The 23,498-nt window shown below is 42.0% G+C and overlaps 3 protein-coding genes and 1 long non-coding RNA gene across 6 annotated transcripts; 3 read left to right on the forward strand and 1 right to left on the reverse strand.

Moving 5' to 3' along the window:
• Positions 1–2,967: 2,967 nt before the first annotated feature.
• On the reverse strand, positions 2,968–3,735 carry LOC126410477 (uncharacterized). The gene is made up of 2 exons (XR_007574534.1): positions 3,592–3,735; positions 2,968–3,484 (listed from the first exon to the last, which is right to left on the reverse strand). It is a non-coding gene; the product is annotated as an uncharacterized LOC126410477 (long non-coding RNA).
• A 1,250-nt stretch (positions 3,736–4,985) lies between these two features.
• Positions 4,986–9,383, forward strand: LOC116261740 (receptor-like protein 33). Of its 3 annotated transcripts, none has more exons than XM_050079814.1 (3): positions 4,986–5,723; positions 5,856–8,037; positions 8,148–8,379. In XM_050079814.1, the coding sequence occupies exons 1-3, from the start codon at positions 5,659–5,661 to the stop codon at positions 8,244–8,246; spliced, it is 2,346 nt and encodes a 781-aa protein (XP_049935771.1). In that variant the 5' UTR covers positions 4,986–5,658; the 3' UTR covers positions 8,247–8,379. The 3 variants fall into 3 exon arrangements, with proteins under 3 accessions (XP_049935771.1, XP_049935770.1, XP_049935769.1); XM_050079813.1 differs by having other exon boundaries at positions 4,987–5,293; positions 5,420–5,723; positions 5,856–9,383; XM_050079812.1 differs by having other exon boundaries at positions 4,987–5,723; positions 5,856–9,383.
• Positions 9,384–11,371: 1,988 nt separating this feature from the next.
• On the forward strand, positions 11,372–15,060 carry LOC116262866 (receptor-like protein 49). The gene is made up of 2 exons (XM_050080205.1): positions 11,372–12,612; positions 12,751–15,060. Exons 1-2 carry the CDS (start codon positions 11,556–11,558, stop codon positions 14,697–14,699), a joined length of 3,006 nt encoding a protein of 1,001 aa, XP_049936162.1. The 5' UTR covers positions 11,372–11,555; the 3' UTR covers positions 14,700–15,060.
• A 917-nt stretch (positions 15,061–15,977) lies between these two features.
• LOC116261810 (receptor like protein 26-like) lies at positions 15,978–19,452 on the forward strand. Its single transcript, XM_031640687.2, has one exon. The coding sequence runs from the start codon at positions 16,130–16,132 to the stop codon at positions 19,259–19,261; it is 3,132 nt and encodes a 1,043-aa protein (XP_031496547.1). The 5' UTR covers positions 15,978–16,129; the 3' UTR covers positions 19,262–19,452.
• The last annotated feature ends 4,046 nt before the right edge of the window (positions 19,453–23,498 follow it).

Consider the following 23,498-nt stretch of genomic DNA (forward strand, 5'->3'; position numbering starts at 1 on the left):
TAAACCTTGTTAGTCAACATATGCATGATCCAACTGAGAAACATTGGAATATGGTTGAACGGATTCTCAAGTATTTGAAAAAGTCTCCCGGCCAAGGATTATTATATAAACGAAATGGTCATGTTAACATTAGAGCATATTCTGATGCAGATTGGGGAGGAAGCACAGATCGTAAATCCACTACCGGTTATTGTATTTACGTGGGTGAGAACCTTGTATCTTGGCGAAGTAAGAAACAACGAGTCACTTCTAGGTCCAGTGCAGAAGCAGAGTACAGGGCGATGGCCACTACAGCTAGTGAAATCATTTGGATTCGCACTCTTTTATTTGAAATTGGCTTAGAATTCAATTCTCCCACGCCAATGCATTGCGACAATCAAGCTGCTATACACATCGCAGCAAATGCTGTGTTTCATGAAAGAACAAAACATATAGAAATTGACTGTCATTTCATACGAGAAAAAGTTCAAAATGGTGAAATCAGTACTCCCTTCACACCGAGCTCAAGACAACTTGCAGATGGATTAACCAAAGCGATATCAAGAAAAGAATTACATGATGCTATTAACAAGTGGGGCTGCCATGACTTGTACGCCCCACTTGAGGGGGAGTGATGAGAAAACCGTTGCAACATCACGCATGGATTTGGCAAGTTTTCCTTCCTTATTAACTCTGCTACTGTTGCCATTCATGCCTCATCTAGCCGTTAATGGGACGTTGAGAAATATTCTTTTATTGTAAATCTTTCCCGAACGTATATCTATTCCTTGTAAGTCTGGAAAATAATGTAATGGAAAACCAGAGCGAGACTGCGTGATGTTTTTGCCGTGGATGTAGGATTTACAAATCCGAACCACGTAAATCCGTGCGTGCACTCTCCTTCCTCCTCTTTCTCTCAAATTCTAACAGCACAAGAAGTTAGTGTTGATCGCCACTTGAAACAAGGACCAGCTGCCTACTGCCTATTGATCCGAGCTTTCAACACATTACCCCACCCCTGCCACATTCAATATGTGCTTGCATCCCATAATCTGCCACAGCCTGGATCTAAAAAGTCAAGGATTAGTCAAATTCTTAGGAGGCCCTAAATTGAACCCAACATCTGCACATATTTGGGGATATTACAGGCTAAAATGGTTCCTTTAACTTGTTTTATAAAAGTTTTAGTTTATATAGGTGATAGCCATACTCTGGTAGTAGTTAGACCGGAAGAGGTTGTTTGACAGGAAAACTACAGATCCAACAATTCAACGCTATACATAATCATAATATACTTTTTAGAGCAAAAATATAATGTTTTTAAAAAAGTATATTTTATGGACATTGGGTTTTAAAAATACAAATGTTCTCCTTTGTCAGATGTCTTCAGAAGAGAAGAAAATTGTAGTTGAGCTGATCTTAACTGCAATTAAACACTCAATATTCATTTCTCATCTGCACGCTTTCTAGAAAGAAAATTCAACCATCGCCCCATGTACCAAAACGTATAGTTTTCACACACTTCGACAAAAGAGGCGGACAAGATGAACAATGTAGTATGAAATTGACGTCTTATGGAAAAGTTGATCTTAATAAGGTCAGTGACTCCTGTCGTCTAATTAATTAAATCATATCATTTTGTATTGCATGCTTGAAGACCAACTTAGAAATAAGAAATGAAGCTCACAGGAGGTTGAGCACTGAAGTACGCAGCAGCTGATATTTTAATTATTATTTTGCCACTACTTAGGTGAATGTGACCGCCATACCATATCATCTTCCAACTTCGAGCCAATAATATAACAGTGGCAGGTAGTTTTGAACATATTTTATTGCTTATTTCAGTTCAAAAAATGATTTGTTAACAGCAATTGAGGAAACAGCAGCAAGGAAGTTGTAAGAAACAGTGTTACCAAAATCCGGAAGCGAATTGAATTGACTGGATCACCAGTTTAACAAATCCACCCATCGTGATGAATAACAAGAAGATAAAAATTGAAAGAGAAAAAGAAAATAATTGCAACAAAAAAACTTTAAAAGTATTATAAAAATAATGAAGAGAAGCTATAGAAAATAATTGCAACAAAAAGGTTTAAAAGTATTATAAAAATAATTAAGAGAAGCTATGTACTTAATCGGCATGCATGTCACGCATATGAGGTACCTGCCACCGATCCAAACGGATTTTGACAACATTGTTTCAAACTGAACAAGATCAGCCTCGTGAATCCTGATCAGTTCGAGTAAGCAGTTTAATAATTTTTTTTCTTCTGTAAGCTTTGGAATAACGATTAACATAGGAGACCATATAATGTTTTTTCTCCAAACAGCTTCATAAAAAAATTGGAGATTAAGCACAGAATTATTGGGCCAAGATTTGTTACTTCTCTTTCATTGAGGTTTAAAATAACAATCCTGATTAAACATTCATCCCATTTGCTAGATACAAAAAACAGGAAATTGATACTAAGATTTGTGAAATTATAATCCATTGGGCAAGAAACAAATGCCCCAGCATGCCGTTAATAAATTTATGCCCTATGCACTATAATGAAAAGGCCATCCTAGTAAACCATGGATTTATGCATCAACATGTGGTGGTGATTCAATGCTTATCACCTTAACTAGATTGAAAACCACGAGTCACCTTCACAGGTTCAATTTGAAACTAAATAATTAGTGGACTCAGTAAAAGTGTATAGCCACCAGAACATACCAGTAGACAAGAATATCTACCCTGAAAGTAAGCTAGAATCTGGCATGAACGACTGAGCTGGTCGCTCAAGGGAAAAAACTTTACAACAACGTAATCAGAATGCGCATGCCTTGCGAGTTGCGAGGGCAATCAGAATACATATACCATGTACCCTAGAAGAATGCAAAAGGTTGATGCAGCAGAGTATCGCCTTCAGGTTCATGACAAAAAAAAAAAAAAAAATCTGCAACATGAGAGAAGGGATCATCTGAACTGAAGATGAACATAACTCAAGATGGAATGGTAGCGAGTCTTCCCACTCAGCAAAATTAGACTAGAAGCATAAAAAAAATGCACATAATGCCTACTACAACTGCTCTCAGCAGGAAAGCGTAAATTATAAGCAGAGATGTCAAACATTGGCTTAAGACAATCATAATAGGGAATTATCCTTCCCTTCTTACAGTTAAAAGAAATTGCCAAAGTAATTTGATGGTTGAGAGAATTGATGCAATACTTAAGTCCGCCAGTGCAATGCCTTCGACGAGGATAATAAACCCGCGACCGAGCAAGATGAGGAGGAATGCCTTTTCCTGCTGGGGCAGAGCACCACCATCGTGCTTTTTTGTCGCTGTCGCTCCCGACTGAATCAGCCGTTTCTACACCGGAATCCGTTGGACGACCTTGTCCTTCTTGGTGCCTTCGCCTTCACCACCGCCGCTTCTACTGCTGCGAATCCAACTCTGCGAACGCTCTCCCCTTTGGTTGATGATGACTGTGGTTCCCTTTGGGCTTCTCACATTGGTGTTTCTGGAAAATGTGAAAGAATGAAGGCGGCGTCGGTTGAAAGGTAGTGAAGGGAAGCATGGGAAACGTCAATGGCTTCTGCCCGCGAGGGGCAATGTCCCAAAAAGTACCTCGAGCGATGCTGAAGAGGTTGGAGGCCCATGGTTGCTGTTGCCGGCGGGGCGAGACGCGGAGTCTGTCGCAGTGGACGGGGGGACGCCCAACGCTGCAGTTAAAAGGATAAAACCCCATTATTGTTGAGGATAAATTTTGCACTCTTTTGGTGGGTTTTGAAATTCTCTGCTTTGTATTGGAAGCGTATGCATAGTCATATTTATATGTGGAGAGAACGAAGTCGATAATGTGAATATAATACGTTTTTCTTTTAAAATTTCTTCTATGTTTATGACTTGTAAACTTTTTTGTGCCCGCATCAACCTTCCCTTTCTTCCATCTTCTTCGTCTCCTTCCACATTGTCAAGAGATCTCGATAGGATATAAAGCATGATCTACGTCACTCCAATCAACCATTCAGGCCGTTTGCTCGTAAATTTGAGGGAACTAATACCATTGCATACTCGATCCTCCGTTCGAGTCGAGTAGTGCTACTCTCATTGACTTTGGGTTTCCAGCAAAACAGCGGCGATAATTGGCGTGCTCCCAAAAAAATCTCTCTTATTTCTACGACTGCACCACGTTTAATAATTTCTTCTCAACAACATAAGAACTCAAGGCGTTTTTGAAAAAAGTATGCATACAAATTATTTTGATTTCACGCTTCAACAAATTCTTAAATTTTAACCACCAATGTTTGTAGCCTTACGTCTGGTTTTGATTTTGATTTTTTTTTTTCCCGGCCAAAGGCAGACCCAAAATTTGATTGTTCTTCATGCGGGAAAAAATCTCACCGGCCGGGGGAAGGAGGAGTTCGTCCACGCAAACTACGAAGTTGACTTGGGTATTCCTGCAAGTCAACAGATGGCAACCGTAATAAATAACCTGGTCCACGCAAGCTACCTAAAAAAATTATTGGAAGAAAATTATGATTTTGCCTTTCTGGACAGGCTCATAAACTTAAAGATCACTACTCAAGATATTTCGGAAAAAAGCAAACAAAATTCATTTCTGAGTTGCTTAACTGGTTTAAAAGAAAGAAGAAATCCACACCATAAAGATTCCAAACCAGACATGAAAAAAACCATAGAAGAAAACGCGTGCAAATCATATCCCAGTATAAATAACAGGTGGATGTTTGATCGCCTGCTATTTAGTTTGAACTCGGTTGATCAATTCACAGGGATGAAATCAGAACCAATCCCATGATATGTATTGAATGAGTAAGTTCGGAGTTGGAAAAGTCTTGACCATGATAGCTGAGTCGGTACTGGGAACTATTAATCCAAATTCCCTGCTAAACTATCAAAAGAAAAAAAATCCGATACATGTATTGAAGGGGCACACCGGTTAGACCCCTGGGCACATAAACAAATTGGACTCATATCTGCTAAATATACGATAAATTGGATCTGGATCAAATTTGATCCTGGCGTTTTACATCGACATCCGATACCCATCTGGCTGCTGAAATCAACTGAAGGTTGCTGTTCTGTGTCGTTTACATTCACAATTAAAATCTGAAAACCAAGTATTCATTGCTTTCTCCACCTCTTTTGCAACGACTGGGCGACTGAGTCCTTGACCCTCCTGCCGTCCTGCGTACGCCAAGGGTTAGATTTTTATCCAACTACAGCCATTGGCTTCGTGGCAGTAAATGAGTGTAGCTGTTTGACGCCATGAGTGCTATCCATGGACCAAATGGTGGACTTCACCATCGTCGGTTTTCTTCTTACTTGCAGAGGGACTTCTTCCCTGTTTTTAAGCAATTCTCCATCTCCCCCTATTTCCTGGTTCCTCCCGTCTGCATCTTGCTACCATCATCTTTTTTTTCATTTGGTGCAGCTTTCAGGAGCCCAAATGCGTTCACAGTCGCACTCACAATACTGGAGCTTCTCCATTAACGTCGCCTTCCTGCTGCTGCTACTACAATTACCATGGAACACATCGTGGCCATGAAATGGTCTCCTGAGGTGAGACTACCATAATTCACCTATCGAAGCTCCTCACCTATTCAATTGACCCCGGCGACTTCGGACTTTTCAATCTGCCTTTTCTCTTCTCCCTTCCTCTTCTGGTCTCCCATGCATATCTTCATACGGCGAATGAGCTTCAGGAAAATGGCGGCACACGATCGCGGCCACCACAGGTACGACGATGGCCGATTTTCTCTTTAACAGCAAAGCAACGATCTCTCGGCAGACTTGTCTGTCCTTCATTCGTGGATGGTTGTAGCCGGAACTCATAATATGCCATTATTGTTGATACAACGAAACGAAAGGAGAGGCCAGCTAAGCAGAGCAGAAGAAGAAAACAAGAAGCGGCAAGAGATTTCACGCAAAGGTGGAGGTGTTACGGTTCCCCGCTGCCTCTCGTCGTTTTTTCGTCTTGAGGCGACGGGTCTTGGAGATTCGATGCCCCCAACGCTCCTATGGGCACGCCATGTCCTATGGATGCTGGTCCTCGCCTTCTTCGTCGCGCCTCCAGCCCAAGTCGCTGCACTGTGCCTCCCGAACCAGAGCTCGGCGCTGCTCGAGTTCAAGCAGGGACTTGCCCTCCTTCAGTCCGATGCCCTCGGCTCTTGGACAAACGGCACCGATTGCTGCTCCTGGTCTGGCGTCACCTGCAATTCCTCCACCGGCTTCGTCATCTTTCTCCAGCTTAGCGGCGTTACGGCCTCCTCACCGTCAGCCCGGACGCGGCCGAACCCCAGCAGTTTCAGCGATTCCCTGTTTGACCTTCGACACCTGCGCTTCCTAGACCTCAGCTATAACCAGTTCAATGGGTCGATTCCTTTCAGGTTGGTGGAGCTCACGGAGCTCGCCCATCTCAACCTCTCCAACACCGGCTTCTCCGGCCAGGTCCCCTCACAGATTTCTCAGATGACGTGGTTGGTGTCCCTCGATCTCTCTGACTCCTACCTCAGTTCCCAATCTCTGAAGCTTGGGAAGGCTGGTTTCGTTGATCTCGTGAGGAATCTCGGCCATTTGACAGATCTCAGACTCGATGGCATCAACATCTCCATGAGCGGCGTCGAATGCATCTCTGTCCTTGCGTCTTCGCTGCCGAACCTCCAGACCCTCAGTCTCTCCAGTTGTTCGATCTCCGGACCTATGAACAGGTCGGTTCTGGTGATCAAATCGCTCGCGCACCTCGATCTGAGTCACAATGATATGTTGAAGGTCCCGGACTTCTTCATCAATCTCACGTCATTGCGTTATCTGGGGTTACGTTCGTGCTCTCTGGGGGGCATCTTGCCTGACGGCATTTTTAGGCTGCCTTACTTGCAACATCTTGACATCAGCAACAACCCGAATTTGCAAGGCTCTTTTCCGAAAAAGCTTCCCGCAAAAAGCAGCCTTGTGATTCTTAGTCTATTTTACACGTATCTGAGCGGGACAATACCAAAGTCCATAGGAAACCTTAGGGAGCTGAGGACATTGAAGATGAGCAGCTGCAATTTCACGGGATCGATTCCTTCGTCATTCTCCAAGCTCACCCGGTTGCAGATCATAGACATGTCGTTCAACGGTTTTACCGGCCAGCTTCCGTCACTCTCTGCGAGCACAGTCACGGAGATAGATCTTTCTATGAATCGTTTGTTAGGACCTATACCGGAGTCCTTTAGTGAGCTGCAAGGCCTGACGACACTGAAGCTCGACAACAACCTCCTGACCGGTCCGATCCCCTCAGCCCTGCTTAATCTTCCTTCTCTGAAGACGGTGGACCTCAGCAACAATAACTTGACAGGTTCTATCTCCCAATTCACCAATGCGTCCACTTTGTTGGAGACTCTTGACCTCAGCAACAATTCCCTGATCGGTGAGATACCATCTAGTATCACATCCTTGTCTCAACTCAAGGTTCTCGAGCTATCCTTCAACAATTTGAGTGGTACCGTCAACATCTCTCTGTTCATGGGAATGAAGAACCTTTCGAAGTTGGGACTTTCTGAAAACAGCCTAACTGTAGCAGACGGTCCACCTCGTCCTCGGGATGAAGTGGCGCGACTCACCACCCTGCAGTTGAGTTCATGCAACATTCAGAAATTTCCGGAATCGCTCCGTAACCAAACCAATCTCACCATCCTTGACCTCGGCAACAACAATATAAGTGGCTCGATACCATCATGGCTCTGGGGCGTGCGGAATCTCCAACATCTGAATCTATCTCACAACATGCTGACCGGTTTGGAGAAGCCGATGGATATTGGTAACAGGTCCTCCTTAGTCATGTTGGATCTACATTCCAACTTCTTAGGCCCGGATCTTCCTCCATTTCCTCCCAACGCAATCTTCCTGGATTTCTCATCCAACAGGTTCACATCATCCATCCCTTCGACCATTACTTTTGCCTTCCTTTTATACCTGTCCATCTCCAACAATGGTGTCAAAGGCACGATTCCGGAATCTCTCTGCAACTCAGCCATACTCAATGTGCTTGACCTTTCTAATAATGGTCTGGTGGGTTCAATACCGTACTGTCTTACCAATTCGAGCGAGTTGTCCATACTGAACCTGCGCGAAAACCAATTGACGGGCACAATCCCTGATGGGTTTGACGTTAATTGCAGCTTAAGGACCCTCAACTTGAGAGGCAACCGGCAAACAGGGAGATTGCCGGCATCACTATGCAACTGCAGCGCCTTGGAGGTTCTGGATTTAAGCAATAACAATTTGACTGGTGGATTTCCAACTCAACTAGGTTGCTTGAACAACTTGCGAGTGCTTGCCTTGCGTTCAAACAAATTAAATGGTCAAGTTGTCGCACCGGTATCTAACAAGAAGCCATTTCCCCTGCTGCAAATCATCGACATCTCTTGTAACAACTTCTCTGGGACTCTTGACCCTCGATTCTTTGAGCTTCTGACGGGTATGATGAAGAAAAGTGGAAATGGCACAGCAAAGCTTCTGGGTTTCCGATTTCTAATTAACATCTATTATCATGACACAGTGGCGGCTACAATCAAAGGTGTGGATTTTCAGACGGTAATGATTATGAACATCCTGACCTCCATTGACCTGTCAAATAACCACTTCTCCGGTGAAATTCCGGAAGAGATAGGGAAATTGTCTAGCCTTGTTATTCTGAACATGTCTAAAAACTCTATAAATGGTCCCATTCCGAATTCCATGGGGAATTTGCTTCAACTCGAATCTTTAGATCTTTCTAAGAACAGCTTATCTGGTGACATACCACAGGAGCTGGCAAATCTCACATTTCTTTCGGTGTTAAACCTGTCATTCAATGATCTTCAAGGAAAAATACCTGAAGCTCAACAGTTTTCTACGTTTAGTGCTAACTCATTCATGGGAAACCCTGGGCTTTGTGGGATGCAATTAGATATTAGTTGCACACATTCGGGCGAGTATGGTGCTCGGAATCATAATACCCTGAATGGGAAAACTGCTGTTGACCCATTAATATACATAGCGGCAGAGGTAGGCTTCATCGCCGGGCTGGCTGCGATCCTCATACTTCTCTTCGTGGTGGTGAAGGTGAGAAAGTGGTGGTGCGGGCTTGTGGACAGATTTGCCGAACTGTTGCTTAAGAAGCTGCATTCAGACTGACTACATAACAGTTTTGGTTGGGTAAAATGTTACTGCTCCCAAAACCTATTTATTTTGATGATGAGAAGCTTTATATACGTTTCTGCATCTGATAATTGTTCGAGCATTGTCTGTTAAACCTGTTTTCAAATTCCAAGTGGTTCATAAAGAACGGCTGATCGCACCAACTTGAATGCACGGTTTTGTTGCCAATTATTCCGGATGCATCATCAAACTTGCTTGAACAGATTCTTGTTCCAAATCCGCTAACTTTCCTTTCTGTGGGTCTGAGGATCTTACTTGAATTTAATTAGTCCGTAGTAGTACTCCAGCAATGTTTTTTTTTGTCAAAATTTGTTTTTTTTTATATGAACATCTAATCTACTCTGCGTTTCCTGTTTTATTGTGAATTTCCTGTTTCCAACTCGATCTTTCACATTCGGGAATACTTCAACACGAAACTTATTTTTCATTGGAACTAAGGTAAGAGGGCAAAATATTCAAATGAACTGTAAAATTTTTTTCTTGAGCTACAGTGGATTTCCTGCCCATCAAACGAGCCCTTAATGAAGAAGCAGCCATTCTACCGCAAATCCTCGTAGTTGTGAAGCAGAAATTGATAAATGATATTACTCTATGAAATTTCTGAAATTATTTCACAGTGGCCAATTATGTTACTATTTTTTTTTACAGAGGATAAAGGCTAAATTAGAATTTTTGAAAATTTTAGACAGTAAAATTTTATTAACTTATATTTCTGAGTAATTTTTCTTATTTATATATTGATGTTCAGCTCCCTTACAAGATTAAAATTTTACACCTAATGCCTTTTGGCCAGAATTTTCTTTTTACCTCCAATGGTACGATTTTCATGTATAAAATTGTGAAAATCAATAAAAACCCTTTAGTTTTTAATCTAACCCTCTAAGCTGTTTTTTACTTAATTTTAAATTATTTATTATTAAAATATCCGTTGATAACCTGGGCTCTGTGGTCCGATTTACAGAAATGTTTCTTAGAATGTTACTGCCCCCATGACCTATTTTGATGACCAGATGCGCTGTGATGCATCTCCTTACTACTCGAACAATGTTTCTTGTCAAATTTCCTTTTCATGTATTCTCTTGACTTTGTGTTTTTAAGTAAATGAAGAAAATAATTTATATCTAGTTTGTTGTGAGTTTTCTTTTTGCAACTCAAAATTCCACATTATATATTTGGACGCACCGTGATGGGTTTAGATGGGTCTTCCCGACTACTTTGACTCTGGTTATTGATTTTGTATTCTCCATTGACCCCGCCGTCTACTTTTCTTGGCCTTCTCGTTGCTGTCACTTGTTCCCATCACTTTAATTTTCCATTTTCATTTGGTTGACTAGTTTTCAAGAGCTGGACCGGGCACAACCAGATTTTAGCGTTATCTTTTCAAGAATTGGTAATACTACTTAACAGATAAATGCCAATCTGTAGTATTTTTCATGATGAAAAACTATGCAGTATACTTTTTCATCTTATATATATATATATATAACCAACAAAATGAGAATTCATTAAACAAAATAAAGTGACCAGAAGTCAGCAAACAAAAAAAAAAGAAGGAAAATAAAACAAAGTTATCAAAGAGGCTACCAAACAAGAAACAATGAAACAAAATTAATAAAGAGGCAACCAAACAAGAAAGAACTCAAATGTTTCACCAAGATGAAGTGGAAGATGCACATCAGCCTTGACCAAGTAGCTAGAGAGAGAAAGAGAGATTTGTAGTTGCTGGGAAAGCCTTGAAACCGTTGGATTCTTCAGAACTTTTCGACTTTGTAAATTTATTCGTGTCGCGTACTTAGTGTTTGCACATACAGCCGGTGGAAACTTTTTCTTCTTCAAAATTTATGGGGAACATCTTGAAAGTAGAGTTCTGCTTTACTCCGAAGAAAATCGTTTGGGATTTATTTGGACAAGGTCGCTACCACGATGTGATCCAACTCAAAGATGTGATCGAAGTCCGCAAATTCGCTACCACGATGTGATCGATGTCCGCCAATTAAGGTGAGGCAGAAGACAATCAAACCTGTTGAGTGCTCCAACTCAAACAGTAAAAGCCAACCAAACCCAAAAGATTGGAGCAGATTTTCAACTCCGAAGAGTGTGGATGATAATCAGTCAATATATTTTAAGGGTATTTAATTTATCGATTGTGACAATATTATTTTAGAACTAGCATTAGTTTGTAGCAACTCAAGTTAGTCGGACGACTTCAAATAGAAGGATGAATTTTGTGACCATTAGAGATTCAATGGCATCGTCGTTTCTATGGGCACAGCGTTTACTACTGATGCTGTTCCTCCCCAACTTCGTCGTGCTGCCTCCGGCGAGCTAGTGTTATGGTTTGCAGCTGCCTCTCGTCGTTTTTGCACCTTTAGACGACGGGAGATTCAATGGCATCGTCATTTCTATGGGCACGGCGTTTATTAATGATGCTGGTCCTCACCAACTTCGTCGTGCTGCCTCCGGCCCTAGTCTTTGCCTTCTGCCTCCCGAATCAGAGTTCGGCGCTGCTGAAATTCAAGCAAGGCCTCTCACTCACTCAGCGAGAGCGCCTCAACTCCTGGGAGGACGACACAGATTGCTGCTTCTGGTTTGGAGTCACCTGTAATTCCTCTACCGGATTTGTCGTCTCCCTCGAGCTGAGCGGTATCACCGGCCCCTTGCTTCCAGTCCGGATGCGGCCGAACGTTAGCAGTTTCAGCCCATCCATCTTCGAACTCCAACGCCTGCGTGTCCTGGACCTCAGCTATAACCTGTTCGAGGGGCCGATTCCTTCCAGGTTGGTGGAGCTCACAGAGCTTGTCCTTCTTAACCTCTCCAATGCCGGCTTCTCTGGTCAGGTCCCCGCACAAATTTCTCAGATGACGTGGTTGGTGTCCCTCGACCTCTCCACCACTTACCTCAACTCCCCATTATTGAAGCTCGAAAACCCTAGTTTCGTTGACCTGTTGAAGAATCTCAATCGTTTGAAGGATCTCCGTCTCGATGGCATCAACATCTCCATGAGTGGTGCTGACTGCAGTTTTGCACTTGCGTCATTGTTGCCCAACCTCCAGATCCTCAGCCTCTCCAATTGCTCCATCTCGGGACCAATGAACGAGTCGATTCTAGAGATGAAATCTCTCTCTCACCTCGACCTGAGTCGCAACGATATATCAAAAGTCCCAGAGTTCTTCGCCAATCTCACAGAGTTGCAGTTCCTCGGATTGAGTTCGAGCTCTCTGTGGGGGACCTTCCCTTCCAGCATTTTCAGGCTTCCTCGCTTGCGGTATCTTGACATCAGCAACAATCCAAATATGGGTGGTTCTTTTCCTGATACTATTCCGGCGAGTAGCCGACTTCAGTTTCTCCAGCTTTCTTACACCAACATGAGTGGGAGCATTCCAGATTCGATCGGTAATCTCACGGAGCTGAGGATTTTATTGTTGAGAAGCTGCCGTTTCACAGGTAACATCTCAGCATCACTCTCTAGCCTCACCCGGTTGCAGATCATTGACATGTCGTTGAACAGACTCAGCAGCGGGATTCCACCGCTTGCTTCACGCACCATCGAGATGATAGATCTCTCTGCGAACAATTTGACAGGAACCATACCTGAGTCCTTTGGCGAGCTTGAGCGCCTCACCGAACTTTTCCTCTGTCGAAACCTCCTGACAGGATCCATCCCCTCGGCGCTTATGAATCTTCCTTCTCTAACGATGGTGAACCTTCACCACAACTCCTTCACAGGATCTCTCCCACAGTTCAACAATGCACTCTCGTTGTTGCAGAATATTGTCATCAGAAACAACTTGCTAAGCGGCACCATACCTTCTACCATAAGCTCCTTATCTCACCTCAGAACCATCGTGCTTGCATCCAACAATTTCACTGGCACATTCGACATCTCTCTCCTCATGGGGCTGAAGAACCTTTCCGAGTTGGATCTTTCTGGAAACAGGCTGACTGTAGCAGTCGACGTTCCTCGTAGTAGTCAACATGAAATGGCTCAACTCACCACTCTGCAGTTGAGCACATGGAATATTGGCAAATTTCCGGAATGGCTCCGTAACCAAAGGATTCTCAACTTTCTTGACCTTGGCAACAACAATATAAGTGGGTCGGTACCATCGTGGCTCTGGTGTATGTCTAGCCTCCTGCATCTGAATCTATCTAACAATATGCTAACCATTTTGGAGGAGCCGATGGCTGTTGGGACCAGCTCATCGTCCTTAGTCGTTTTGGATTTGCATTCCAACTTGTTGGGCCCTGATCTTCCTCCATTTCCTCCCAATGCGATCTTCTTGGATTTCTCATCCAATAGGTACATCTCAACCTTCCCTTTGAGCATTAATTCACCATTCCTTTTCTACCTGTCTCTCTCCAACAATAACATCACTGGCTCGATCCCGGAATCTCTCTGCAATTCAGAGATACTCAATGTTCTCGACCTCTCAAATAATAGTTTGGTGGGTTCAATACCCTACTGCCTTACAAACTCCAGCGAGTTGTTCGCACTCGACCTGCGCAAAAACCAACTGGGCGGCGCAATCCCTGACATGTTTGGCAGCGGTTGCAGTTTAAAAATCCTTAACTTGAACAGCAATCGTTTTGGTGGGAGTGTGCCGACATCTCTGTCCAAGTGCAGGGCCTTGGAGGTTTTGGATTTCAGTAATAACGAGTTGACTGACGAATTTCTCTCCTGGTTGGGAAGCTTCACTCAGTTACGCGTGTTGTCCTTACGCTCAAACCATTTCTATGGTTCAGTTGTGCCTCCTCCCCATGAGAACCCTTTCCCCGCGCTGCAGATCATCGATGTCTCTTCTAACAACTTGAGCGGGACACTTGAGCCTGGCCTGTTTCGAATTCTGAGAGGCATGATGAAGCGAGAACCAAATGATCGTAGAGCTGCAATTATGGGTGTCGAGGTTTTTAGTAATCTTTACTATGAAAACAGAGTTACCATGACAATCAAAGGGCTAGATTATGAGATGGATAAAATGCCCAATCTATTGACTTCCATGGATCTGTCAAGCAATCGTTTCTCAGGTGAAATTCCAAATGAGATTGGGACACTTGAGGGCCTTGTTGTACTAAACATGTCAAACAATGAACTGGTTGGTCCGATACCACAGACTTTGGCGAATTTGATTCGACTTGAATCCTTGGATCTGTCCCGCAATAGCTTGTCTGGAAACATTCCCGTGGCTCTCTCGAGACTCACTTTTCTTGCCAAGTTGAACTTGTCATTCAATAATCTCCAAGGAAAAATACCGCAGGGCAACCAGTTCTTGACATTTGATGCCTTGTCCTTTGAGGGGAATGCTGGACTCTGTGGGCCACCATTAACGCGCACATGCACAGATACCCTTCCTCTTGATATCACCGGCGACGGGAAAATTGATTTTGCGCCGTTATACATAGCAGCAGAGTTGGGTTTCATCGTCGGTCTGGCCTGCGTCGTTATGCCTCTCTTTCTTGTGGGGAGGGTGAGAAGGTGGTGGTATGGTCTCATAGGCACAATTCCATTAATGGCTCTTAGAAAACTGCTTTGACGCTCTTGCAATTCCTTTGGCTAGATTTAATGCTCTTGCTACTTGCAATCTCTCAAGATTTAAGAAAGGCTGTTTCTGTAATTAATGTCGCACTATATTTTCTCGCTGCTGTTTCCAAAATCTGTTATATACATTGTACCTCAATGCTTGTGTGAGGCTGTATGTGAATATGTTGTTAATTAATGGATGCAGATTCAGATCGGAATTTGGTTGGATAGATATACCCAGGACACCTAGGTGAGGGATAGAATATAGAACTTTTTGAGATTTATTCTTAAAGTATTTTTTAAATAATATTTACTTATGTATATGATCTCTTAAGTGTGATTATTGATGAAGGCCCATTCCCGTGATGTCGTTAATGAATTATTTGAACCGTCGAATAATCATGATGAGACGCCATGGAGAAGAGAAGTTGAGATTCTATATTTTCTTTCACCACTACTTCTCCTCATCTACCTGAAGTTACAGCTGACTATTAGGACCGATCCTATGCCAGGGTGAAAGCTAGAATAATTTTATCAAATGGGTTTTGAAATTTTGTGTTTAGTAATACCAATTCTAAAATCTCTTAAACACGCGTGGATCTTTCGGACTACTTTGACTCTGGTTATTGACTTTGTGCTAATGAAATACGAGCCGATATTTCCGACTACTCTCCATTGACCCCGGCGTCGACTTTTCCATGCATAGTTGACTTTCTCGGTGCTGTCACTTGTTCCCACCACTTTAATTTGGTTAACCAGTTTTCAAGAGCAGGTTCCGGCACAACCAGATTTTAGCCTCATCTTTTCAAGTAACTGCTACCACTTGAACAGATAAATGCCAATCTGTAGTATTTTACATGATGAAAAACCTTGCTGTGATCTTAGATTATATATATATAGAAAGAGAGAGAGAGAGAGAGAGAGAGATTGAGAGAAAAAAAAGAAAAAGAAAAAGAAAAAGCTGACAAAATGGGAATGCATTAAAAGGATGAAAATTCACAAGAGAACAAAAAGTCAGCCAAAAAAAAAAGGAAAATAAAAGGAAGAGGCTACCATACAAAGAACTCTCCCCGTAGATTCTCACAGTTTCGAAGTATCAAAAACCACAAAAGAGCAGTGAGATGTAAGGCTGTTCCAGAAAACGAAGGATGTCTTGTTTCAACCAACGATTGAGTTCAATGGACATTGAGCATTAGATCTGCCTACCGATCTTTATGTTTTCGGGTCAAGTTGGGTCACTTTTACAAATGTATTTGTTTTATATTACATACCCTTCTGTTTTCTTTTGTATTTAGAAAATTTTTCGTCCTCAAATTTTGCTATGCATTTTTATTTTATTATATCAGCTCTTTGTGTTCTTTCTTTCTTCTTTCTCTTAAAGCCTATCGGATTTCTTTTGATGAATTAATATGATGGGATTTGGAGATTCTGATGAATTAAGATATGGGATCTGGAGATTCTGTGGCAGCATCGCTCCTAAGGGCGCGTTTCCTGTTGGTGCTGGCCCTGGGCTTCTTCATCACGTTGCCAGTCCAAGTCTCCGCTCTCTGCCTCTCGAACCAGAGCTCGGCGCTGCTCGAGTTCAAGCGGACCCTCGCCCTGATCCCTCAGCCCGATGACATCGGCTCATGGAGAAACGGCACCGATTGCTGCTCCTGGTCTGGCGTCACCTGCAATTCCTCGACTGGCTTCGTCATCTCCCTCCAGCTTAGCGGCGCAGGCCGGATGTGGCCCAACTTCAGCAATTTCAGCGCTTCCCTGTTTGACCTTCGACACTTGCGCTTCCTTGAACTCAGCAATATCCCGTTCAAAGGGTCGATTCCTTCCAGGTTGGGGGAGCTCACCGAGCTCGCCCATCTCAACCTCTCCAACGGCGGCTTCACCGGCCAGATTCCCTCACAGCTTTCTCAGATGACCTCGCTGGTGTCCCTCGATCTCTCTACCTCCTACTTCAGTTCCCAATCTCTGAAGCTTGGGGAGGCTGGTTTCATTCATCTCCTGAAGAATCTCGACCAATTGACAGATCTCCGACTCGATGGCACCAACATCTCCATGAGTGGCGCCGAATGCAGCTCTGTCCTTGCGTCATCGCTACCAAAACTCCAAACCCTCAGTCTCTCCAGGTGCTCAATCTCCGGACCTATGAACAAGTCGATTATAGGCATCAAATCGCTCGGTCACCTTGAACTGCGTTTCAACGAAATGTGGAAGATCCCGGACTTCTTCATCAATCTCACGTCATTGCATTATCTGGGGTTGAGTTCATGTTCTCTGGGGGGCATCTTCCCTGACGGCATTTTCAGGCTGCCTTACTTGCAGCACCTTGACATCAGCAACAACCCGAATCTGAGCGGCTCTTTCCCGAAAATTCTTCCCGTGAGTGGCAGCCTTCTGACTCTCATCCTTTCTTCCACGAATCTGGGCGGAACGATCTCAAATTCGATTGGAAACCTCACCGAGCTGAGGATATTGAAGATGAGCAGCTGCAATTTCACGGGCTCGATTCCTTCGTTACTCTCCAACCTCACCCGGTTGCAGATCATAGACATGTCGTTCAACGGTTTCACCGGCCAGCTTCCGTCACTCTCTGCAAGCACAATCACGGACATCGATCTGTCTACGAATCGTTTGTCAGGACCTATACCTGAGTCCTTCAGTGAGCTGCAGGGCCTGACGACACTCAAGCTCGGCGACAACCTCCTGATCGATCCCATCCCCTCAGGCCTTCTCAATCTTCCTTCTCTGAAGACGGTGGCCCTTAGCAATAATAAGTTGACAGGTTCTCTCTCCCAATTCACCAATCCATCCTCTTTGTTGGAGATTCTTGACCTCATCAACAATTCCCTTAGCGGCGAGATACCATCTAGTATCACCTCCTTGTCTCAACTCAAGGCTGTCGGGCTATCCTTCAACAATTTCAGTGGTACAGTCGACATCTCTCTCTTCATGGGGATGAAGAACCTTTCCCAGTTGGATCTTTCTGAAAACAGGCTAACTGTAGCACTCGACGTTCCTCGTCGTAGTCAGGACGAAATGGCTCAACTCACCTATCTGCAGTTGGTGTCGTGCAATATTCGCAAATTTCCTGAATGGATCCGTAATCAAAGGATGCTCACCTTACTTGACCTTGCCAACAACAATCTAAGTGGGTCGCTACCATCATGGCTCTGGGGTATGTCTAGCCTCCAGCATCTGAATCTATCTCACAACATGCTAACCATTTTGGAGGAGCCGATGGCTTTTGGCAACAGCACATCGTCCTTAGTCGTTCTGGATTTGCATTCCAACTTGTTGGGCCCTGATCTTCCTCCATTCCCTCCCAACGCGATCTTCTTGGATTTCTCATCCAATAGGTACGTCTCAAACATCCCTTCGAACATTAACTCAACCTTCCTTCGCTACCTGTCTATCTCCAACAGTAACATCACTGGCTCGATCCCGGAATCACTCTGCAATTCAGAGATGCTCATGGTTCTCGACCTCTCCAGTAATAGTTTGGTGGGTTCAATACCCCACTGCCTTACAAGCTGCAGCGAGTTGTTCGCACTGGACCTGGGCAAAAACCAACTGAGCGGCCCAATCCCTGACGTGTTTGGCAGCAGCGTTTGCAGTTTAATGATCCTTAACTTGAACAGCAATCGGCTACGTGGGAGTGTGCCGGAATCTTTGTCTATGTGCCGTAACTTGAAGGTTTTGGATTTAAGTAATAACCAGTTGACTGGTGAATTTCCCTCCTGGTTAGGAGGCTTGACTAAGTTACAGCTGTTGTCCTTGCGCTCAAACCATTTTTATGGTTCAGTTGTGCGTCCTCTCTTCGAGAACCCGTTCCCCTCGCTGCAGATCATCGATGTCTCTTCTAACAACTTGAGCGGGACACTTCAGCCTGGCCTGTTTCGAATTCTGAGAGCTATGATGGAGAAGAGAGGACCAAATGATCGTACTGCTAAACTTATGGGCGTCGAGGTTTTTAGTAATGCCAAATATGAAAACAGAGTTACCATGACAATCAAAGGATCAAATTTCCAGATGGATAAAATGCTCGACCTACTGGCCATCATGGATCTGTCAAGCAATCGTTTCTCAGGTGAAATTCCAAATGAGATTGGGACACTTGAGGGCCTTGTTGTACTAAACATGTCAAACAATGAACTGGTTGGTCCAATACCACAGCCTGTGGCGAATTTGCTTCAGCTTGAATCCTTGGATCTGTCCCGCAACAACCTGTCTGGAAACATTCCGGTCGCTCTCTTGAGACTCACATTTCTTTCAGTGTTGAATTTGTCATTCAATAGTCTCCAAGGAAAAATACCGGAGGGCAACCAGTTCTCAACATTTGATGCCCGGTTCTTTGAGGGAAATGCTGGACTCTGTGGGCCACCATTAACACGCAAATGCACAGATACCCGTCCTATTGATTTCACCGGCGACCGGAAAATTGATTTTAAGCCGTTATACATAGCAGCAGAGTCGGGTTTCATCGTCGGTCTCGCCTGCGTCCTTATGCCTCTCTTTCTTGTGGGGAGGGTGAGAAGGTGGTGGTATGGTCTTGTAGACAATTTCATTAATGGCTCTTAAAAAACTGCGTTTACACTCTTGCAATTTCTTTGGCTAGATTTAATGCTCTTGCTACTTCCAATCTCAAGATATAAGAAAGACTGTTTCTGTAATTAATGTCGCACTTTATTTTCTCACTGCAGTTGATGCTATGGTTTCAAAATCTGTTATGTACATATACATTGTGCCCCTCATGCATGTCCGAGGCAGTATGTAAATATGTGAATATGTCCTTAATTAAGGAGCCATTTGGTAACAATAACTCATAAATATATTTTTTTGAATAATCTTAACTTATGTATAGGAACTTAAGTGTGACTCTTTATGAAAGTCCCCGCCTCTGATGTCGTTAATGAATTATTTGAATCGTCCAATAATCATGATGAAACGTGTGGAGAAGAGAAGTGATATTCTATCTTTCTTTCACAACTACATCTCGTCCTGATATACCACGCCTTCTCTTTGTCGGAATTTATCATGCAGCTCATGGCATTGGCAGGCACTCGGTTCTTGTATATTTAATTTTACATTACGTAATAACTTTTTGCATGATAATAAAAATTGATAATAACAATTATTTATTTTTATGAATTGCTTCTTTCTCTTCTAAAATTTGCTTTATATTTTCTCACAGTTGTGGGTTGTGTTTATGATTTTTAGCCACAGTTTTTTTTGGAAGTAATTAATTGACAACAACAAATTATTAATTCAATGAAGCTACTTCAGTGGCAGTGAACAAAATAGGGTTCCTACAGTCCCAAAAAATGGCACTCCCTACTAGCGAGTAGCGATAGTGATGAACACGGATTACGACAGTGACGGCGTCAAGAAAAATAATGCTATAATCATTGGAGGATAGAGTTGCTGTGCCCCCAACGCTTGTCTGGCCAAAGCGCTTTGGGGATAAGGGTGGGCGCCTGCCGATGGGACCCGCAACTCTGCTTGGTATGGGTTCGGATCATTAATTTTTAAAAATATATTTTATATTTAAAAAAATTATTTTATATTTTTAAAAATAGTTTTTTATTAGAATCAGATCGAACCGAGTCCGGCAGCTCAAGCTTATCAAATCTAAACCTGAACTGAGTTTAATCTAAACCCGAACTCGAATTTAGGACATCGAACCCACCCTAACACTTCCCTCAAATCATGCTCTTGAGCGTGAGCTGATCCAATTGTACGAGATGGATTCATGGAGTTTCAAACCGGTTTTTAATAGTTTATGACTGCTTAATCCTACTCATTTCGAGCCTCTTTGTGAGACTTCTCAATTGGGCTTGTGAGTTTTTGGTGGGTTTGATGCCATTAATTTGGAAGTGCTTATCGGATCTATTGCTCGTTTTCATTTGGTTACCAACCAATTGTTTGTAGATATCATTATAAAGTATTGTCTAACTGACCCATGGATTCTACATACTGTTTTTTTTTATTGGACTATTTTTATGTACTTACTCGTTTACGTTTTCTAGCTTGTTATGATTGTAAACTAACATTGTTGGTCCTCCAGTTGCTGTTTTCCAGTCTTACTCTTCTACAAAAAATTTATACTTTGGGCGCCAATTTGTGAAGATTGTCTTCTTGGACAGGAGCTGGATTAAAAAGGATAGGTAAATTACAACAAAGAATTGGTTTCAATTAGCCTATAAACTGTATGGACATTGTTTGCATGACATAAGTTGGTCGTATTGTTCAGGAAAAGTTTAGAGTACTTGTAAGGTATTTATGAATTTTTGGACTTTCCCAGAAAGAATGATTCAATTATCGATTGGAAAGTGAGATGTCCATGTCGGAACAGACAATGAACGATGTATTTGATCATGTAATGTGACATGGTTTCACTGAAACATATATAAATCAGTGTTAACTTATGATTGATTTGCAGCATCCTATGATTCCAAGGTCTCTTGATGCCATGATACGGTAGGAAAATTCTCTATCAAGTTAATTTAAACAGTGAATAGCCACAAATAACATGTCGAAGTTTTAAAGGGCGAAGTTTCTCTTAATATAATATGACGAGCTTGAAAAAAATAGAAAAAAATGAAAAAAAATATGATAAATTTAAAAAATTTAAAAAAATTAAATATGAGAGAAAAATAAAATATGTGTGAAACTAATAACACAAAAATCAAAAGATAAGTAGATTTGTAACAAATAAAAATAGAAAATAAAAAACTATTTGACATTAAAAGAATAAAAAAATAAAAAAAAGTGAAAAAATGCGAAAAAACTGTGTAACGTTTTTTTTTAAGTTTTAATTAACAGAGCTAGGGAAACCCATGCTAGTATTGTCCAAATTATACGTTCCAGGCACCAGCAAGCGCTTACAAAGCATTAGTGATGGTAACATTAACGCTAGCAACGCCAGCGCTACTGATAATCGATAGTACTGGCGCTGCAGAAAGCAGCTGTGGGGCGTCTTGTATGGCTGGGTGAGTTCCAGTGAAGATGTTCAGCAGCGCTTTTTTAGCGTCAGAGATGATGGAAAATGTTGTTGTGATTTATGTTAGGTTACAGAAAAATTCATTAATGACAATTATAAGTGAGCCAAATCCCTCGCCGAAATGTGCCTGGTTAGAGTAAAATTCATTGCAAATGCTCTATCGTCAAAAGTGTGTTAGGCGACAATCGAAGCTGTTGCTAAATGTCGTTAGGTGATTTATGCCCATCTAAATGCTGCTAATTAAGCACAAACCCAAAAGACCATCAAACTGAACAAAACAATCCAACATAACCACACCTATATTTTTCTCATTTATTTTTGAAAAATTCCTTCATAGAATACATAATATGCTATTGAAAAGCTTATTAAAAACGAAATATATGTCATAAAATTTGACTCCACACTCTTATATGCTCTTACCTCTATCTCCTCTTAACAAACTTAGGCTCATACCTGTAAGCTGTTTTAATCAAACTTGAATATTTATTGGGGACAACTGTATTTGTATGTACGTAAGACTATCTAAATGGCCACAACGGGCTTTTTTTGTTCGGTCGATTTTATTGAAAATTAAGCACCTAAGCATGTAAGTTGGAACATGTGAAAACTTGTGGATATGATCAATTAGATTCGTGTCCTCTGTAAATGAAATGAGATATATGGGGCCCCTTAAATGAAAATATTGGTCTTGTGAGGCCAGTGGGAAATAGGAATTCTAAAGCATATTCCCACCATTAATTTCTTGAGTTAGCAGGTCACTTTTTCTGCTCGATGAGGCACTTTCTTGGAGGTCTTGCTCATGAAAAATACGCCTTTCATGTCGTTAATCAAATATTTCAATCATTGAATAATCGTGATGAGACGTGTGGACAAAGAGAATACGAGATTTCTACATTTCGTTCATGACTACGCACATCGCCTCATCGACCTAAAAAAACCCGCGATTCACTCCTCCGACCCCTTAATCTCCATTGAATTTAAACAGAAGTGGATGTTAGCCGCTCACGCTACTTCACATATGTCGAGCAATTTGATGAGCCATACGCTTCTTGTTGTCAAACAACTAGAACCTGAAGTGCGATGAGCTCATCTAACAATTATATTTTGTTTTTATCTGTTTAATCATAACACAAATGGGGCTTTGAGTGTTGATGTGGTATATAGTTACACCTTATAAGTACAGCTAGCTATTGGAATCTGGGACTGATACAAGAGCAACCTGTGCCCGAATCTATGCCAGGGTGAAAGCTAGAATAATTTTATTAAATGGGGTTGGAAATTTTATGTTAGGTGAAAATTATATTATGATAAGTACCAATTCTAAACTCTCAACTACTCCGTGTGTATAATATATATATATATATATATTATGCGGAGTAGTTGAGAGTATGGTATTTATATATAAGTACCATCCTGAGTAACTATATTCCTTTTTTATGTCCAAAATTGGATGAATTTGAAAAAGGTTTATTGTTATAACGTGAGTTGAGTTTTGTGAATAAATATATTTAAAACTGGACAAATGTACATATTAACGAGAGTTCACATGTCAGGTTGATGATTCACTCACGATCGATGAACCAAGATTGTTGCATAAAATTGATTAATTATAGCTTCAACACGAATTTACAAAATTTTTGGATTTCTTTCCCTAACAATCCTAACTTTATGAGACCATTTGGCACCAATAACAAATTGTTACTGACCGGTGAAACTACACCAATTGAGGTAGATTTAAGAAACTGTGGATGTCGTGTTCAAGTTTGAAGCAGAATCATTAGACCATAATAATTTGTTATGAGTGCTATCGGCTGT

The sequence above is a fragment of the Nymphaea colorata genome, chromosome 10, assembly GCF_008831285.2.
Source record: "Nymphaea colorata isolate Beijing-Zhang1983 chromosome 10, ASM883128v2, whole genome shotgun sequence".
NCBI classification, from domain to species: domain Eukaryota; kingdom Viridiplantae; phylum Streptophyta; class Magnoliopsida; order Nymphaeales; family Nymphaeaceae; genus Nymphaea; species Nymphaea colorata.

What these genes read in the sequence shown, in the direction of transcription:
- LOC116262866 (XM_050080205.1), top strand. Translation starts at nt 11,556, where the DNA reads ATGGCATCGTCATTTCTATGGGCACGGCGTTTATTAATGATGCTGGTC. An exon ending in GAGAAGCTGCCGTTTCACAG is followed by an intron (nt 12,613 to 12,750) that starts GTAACATCTCAG and finishes ACAATTTGACAG; the next exon opens with GAACCATACCTGAGTCCTTT.
- LOC116261810 (XM_031640687.2), top strand. Translation starts at nt 16,130, where the DNA reads ATGGGATCTGGAGATTCTGTGGCAGCATCGCTCCTAAGGGCGCGTTTC.
- LOC116261740 (XM_050079812.1), top strand. Translation starts at nt 5,659, where the DNA reads ATGCATATCTTCATACGGCGAATGAGCTTCAGGAAAATGGCGGCACAC. An exon ending in CACGATCGCGGCCACCACAG is followed by an intron (nt 5,724 to 5,855) that starts GTACGACGATGG and finishes ACGAAACGAAAG; the next exon opens with GAGAGGCCAGCTAAGCAGAG.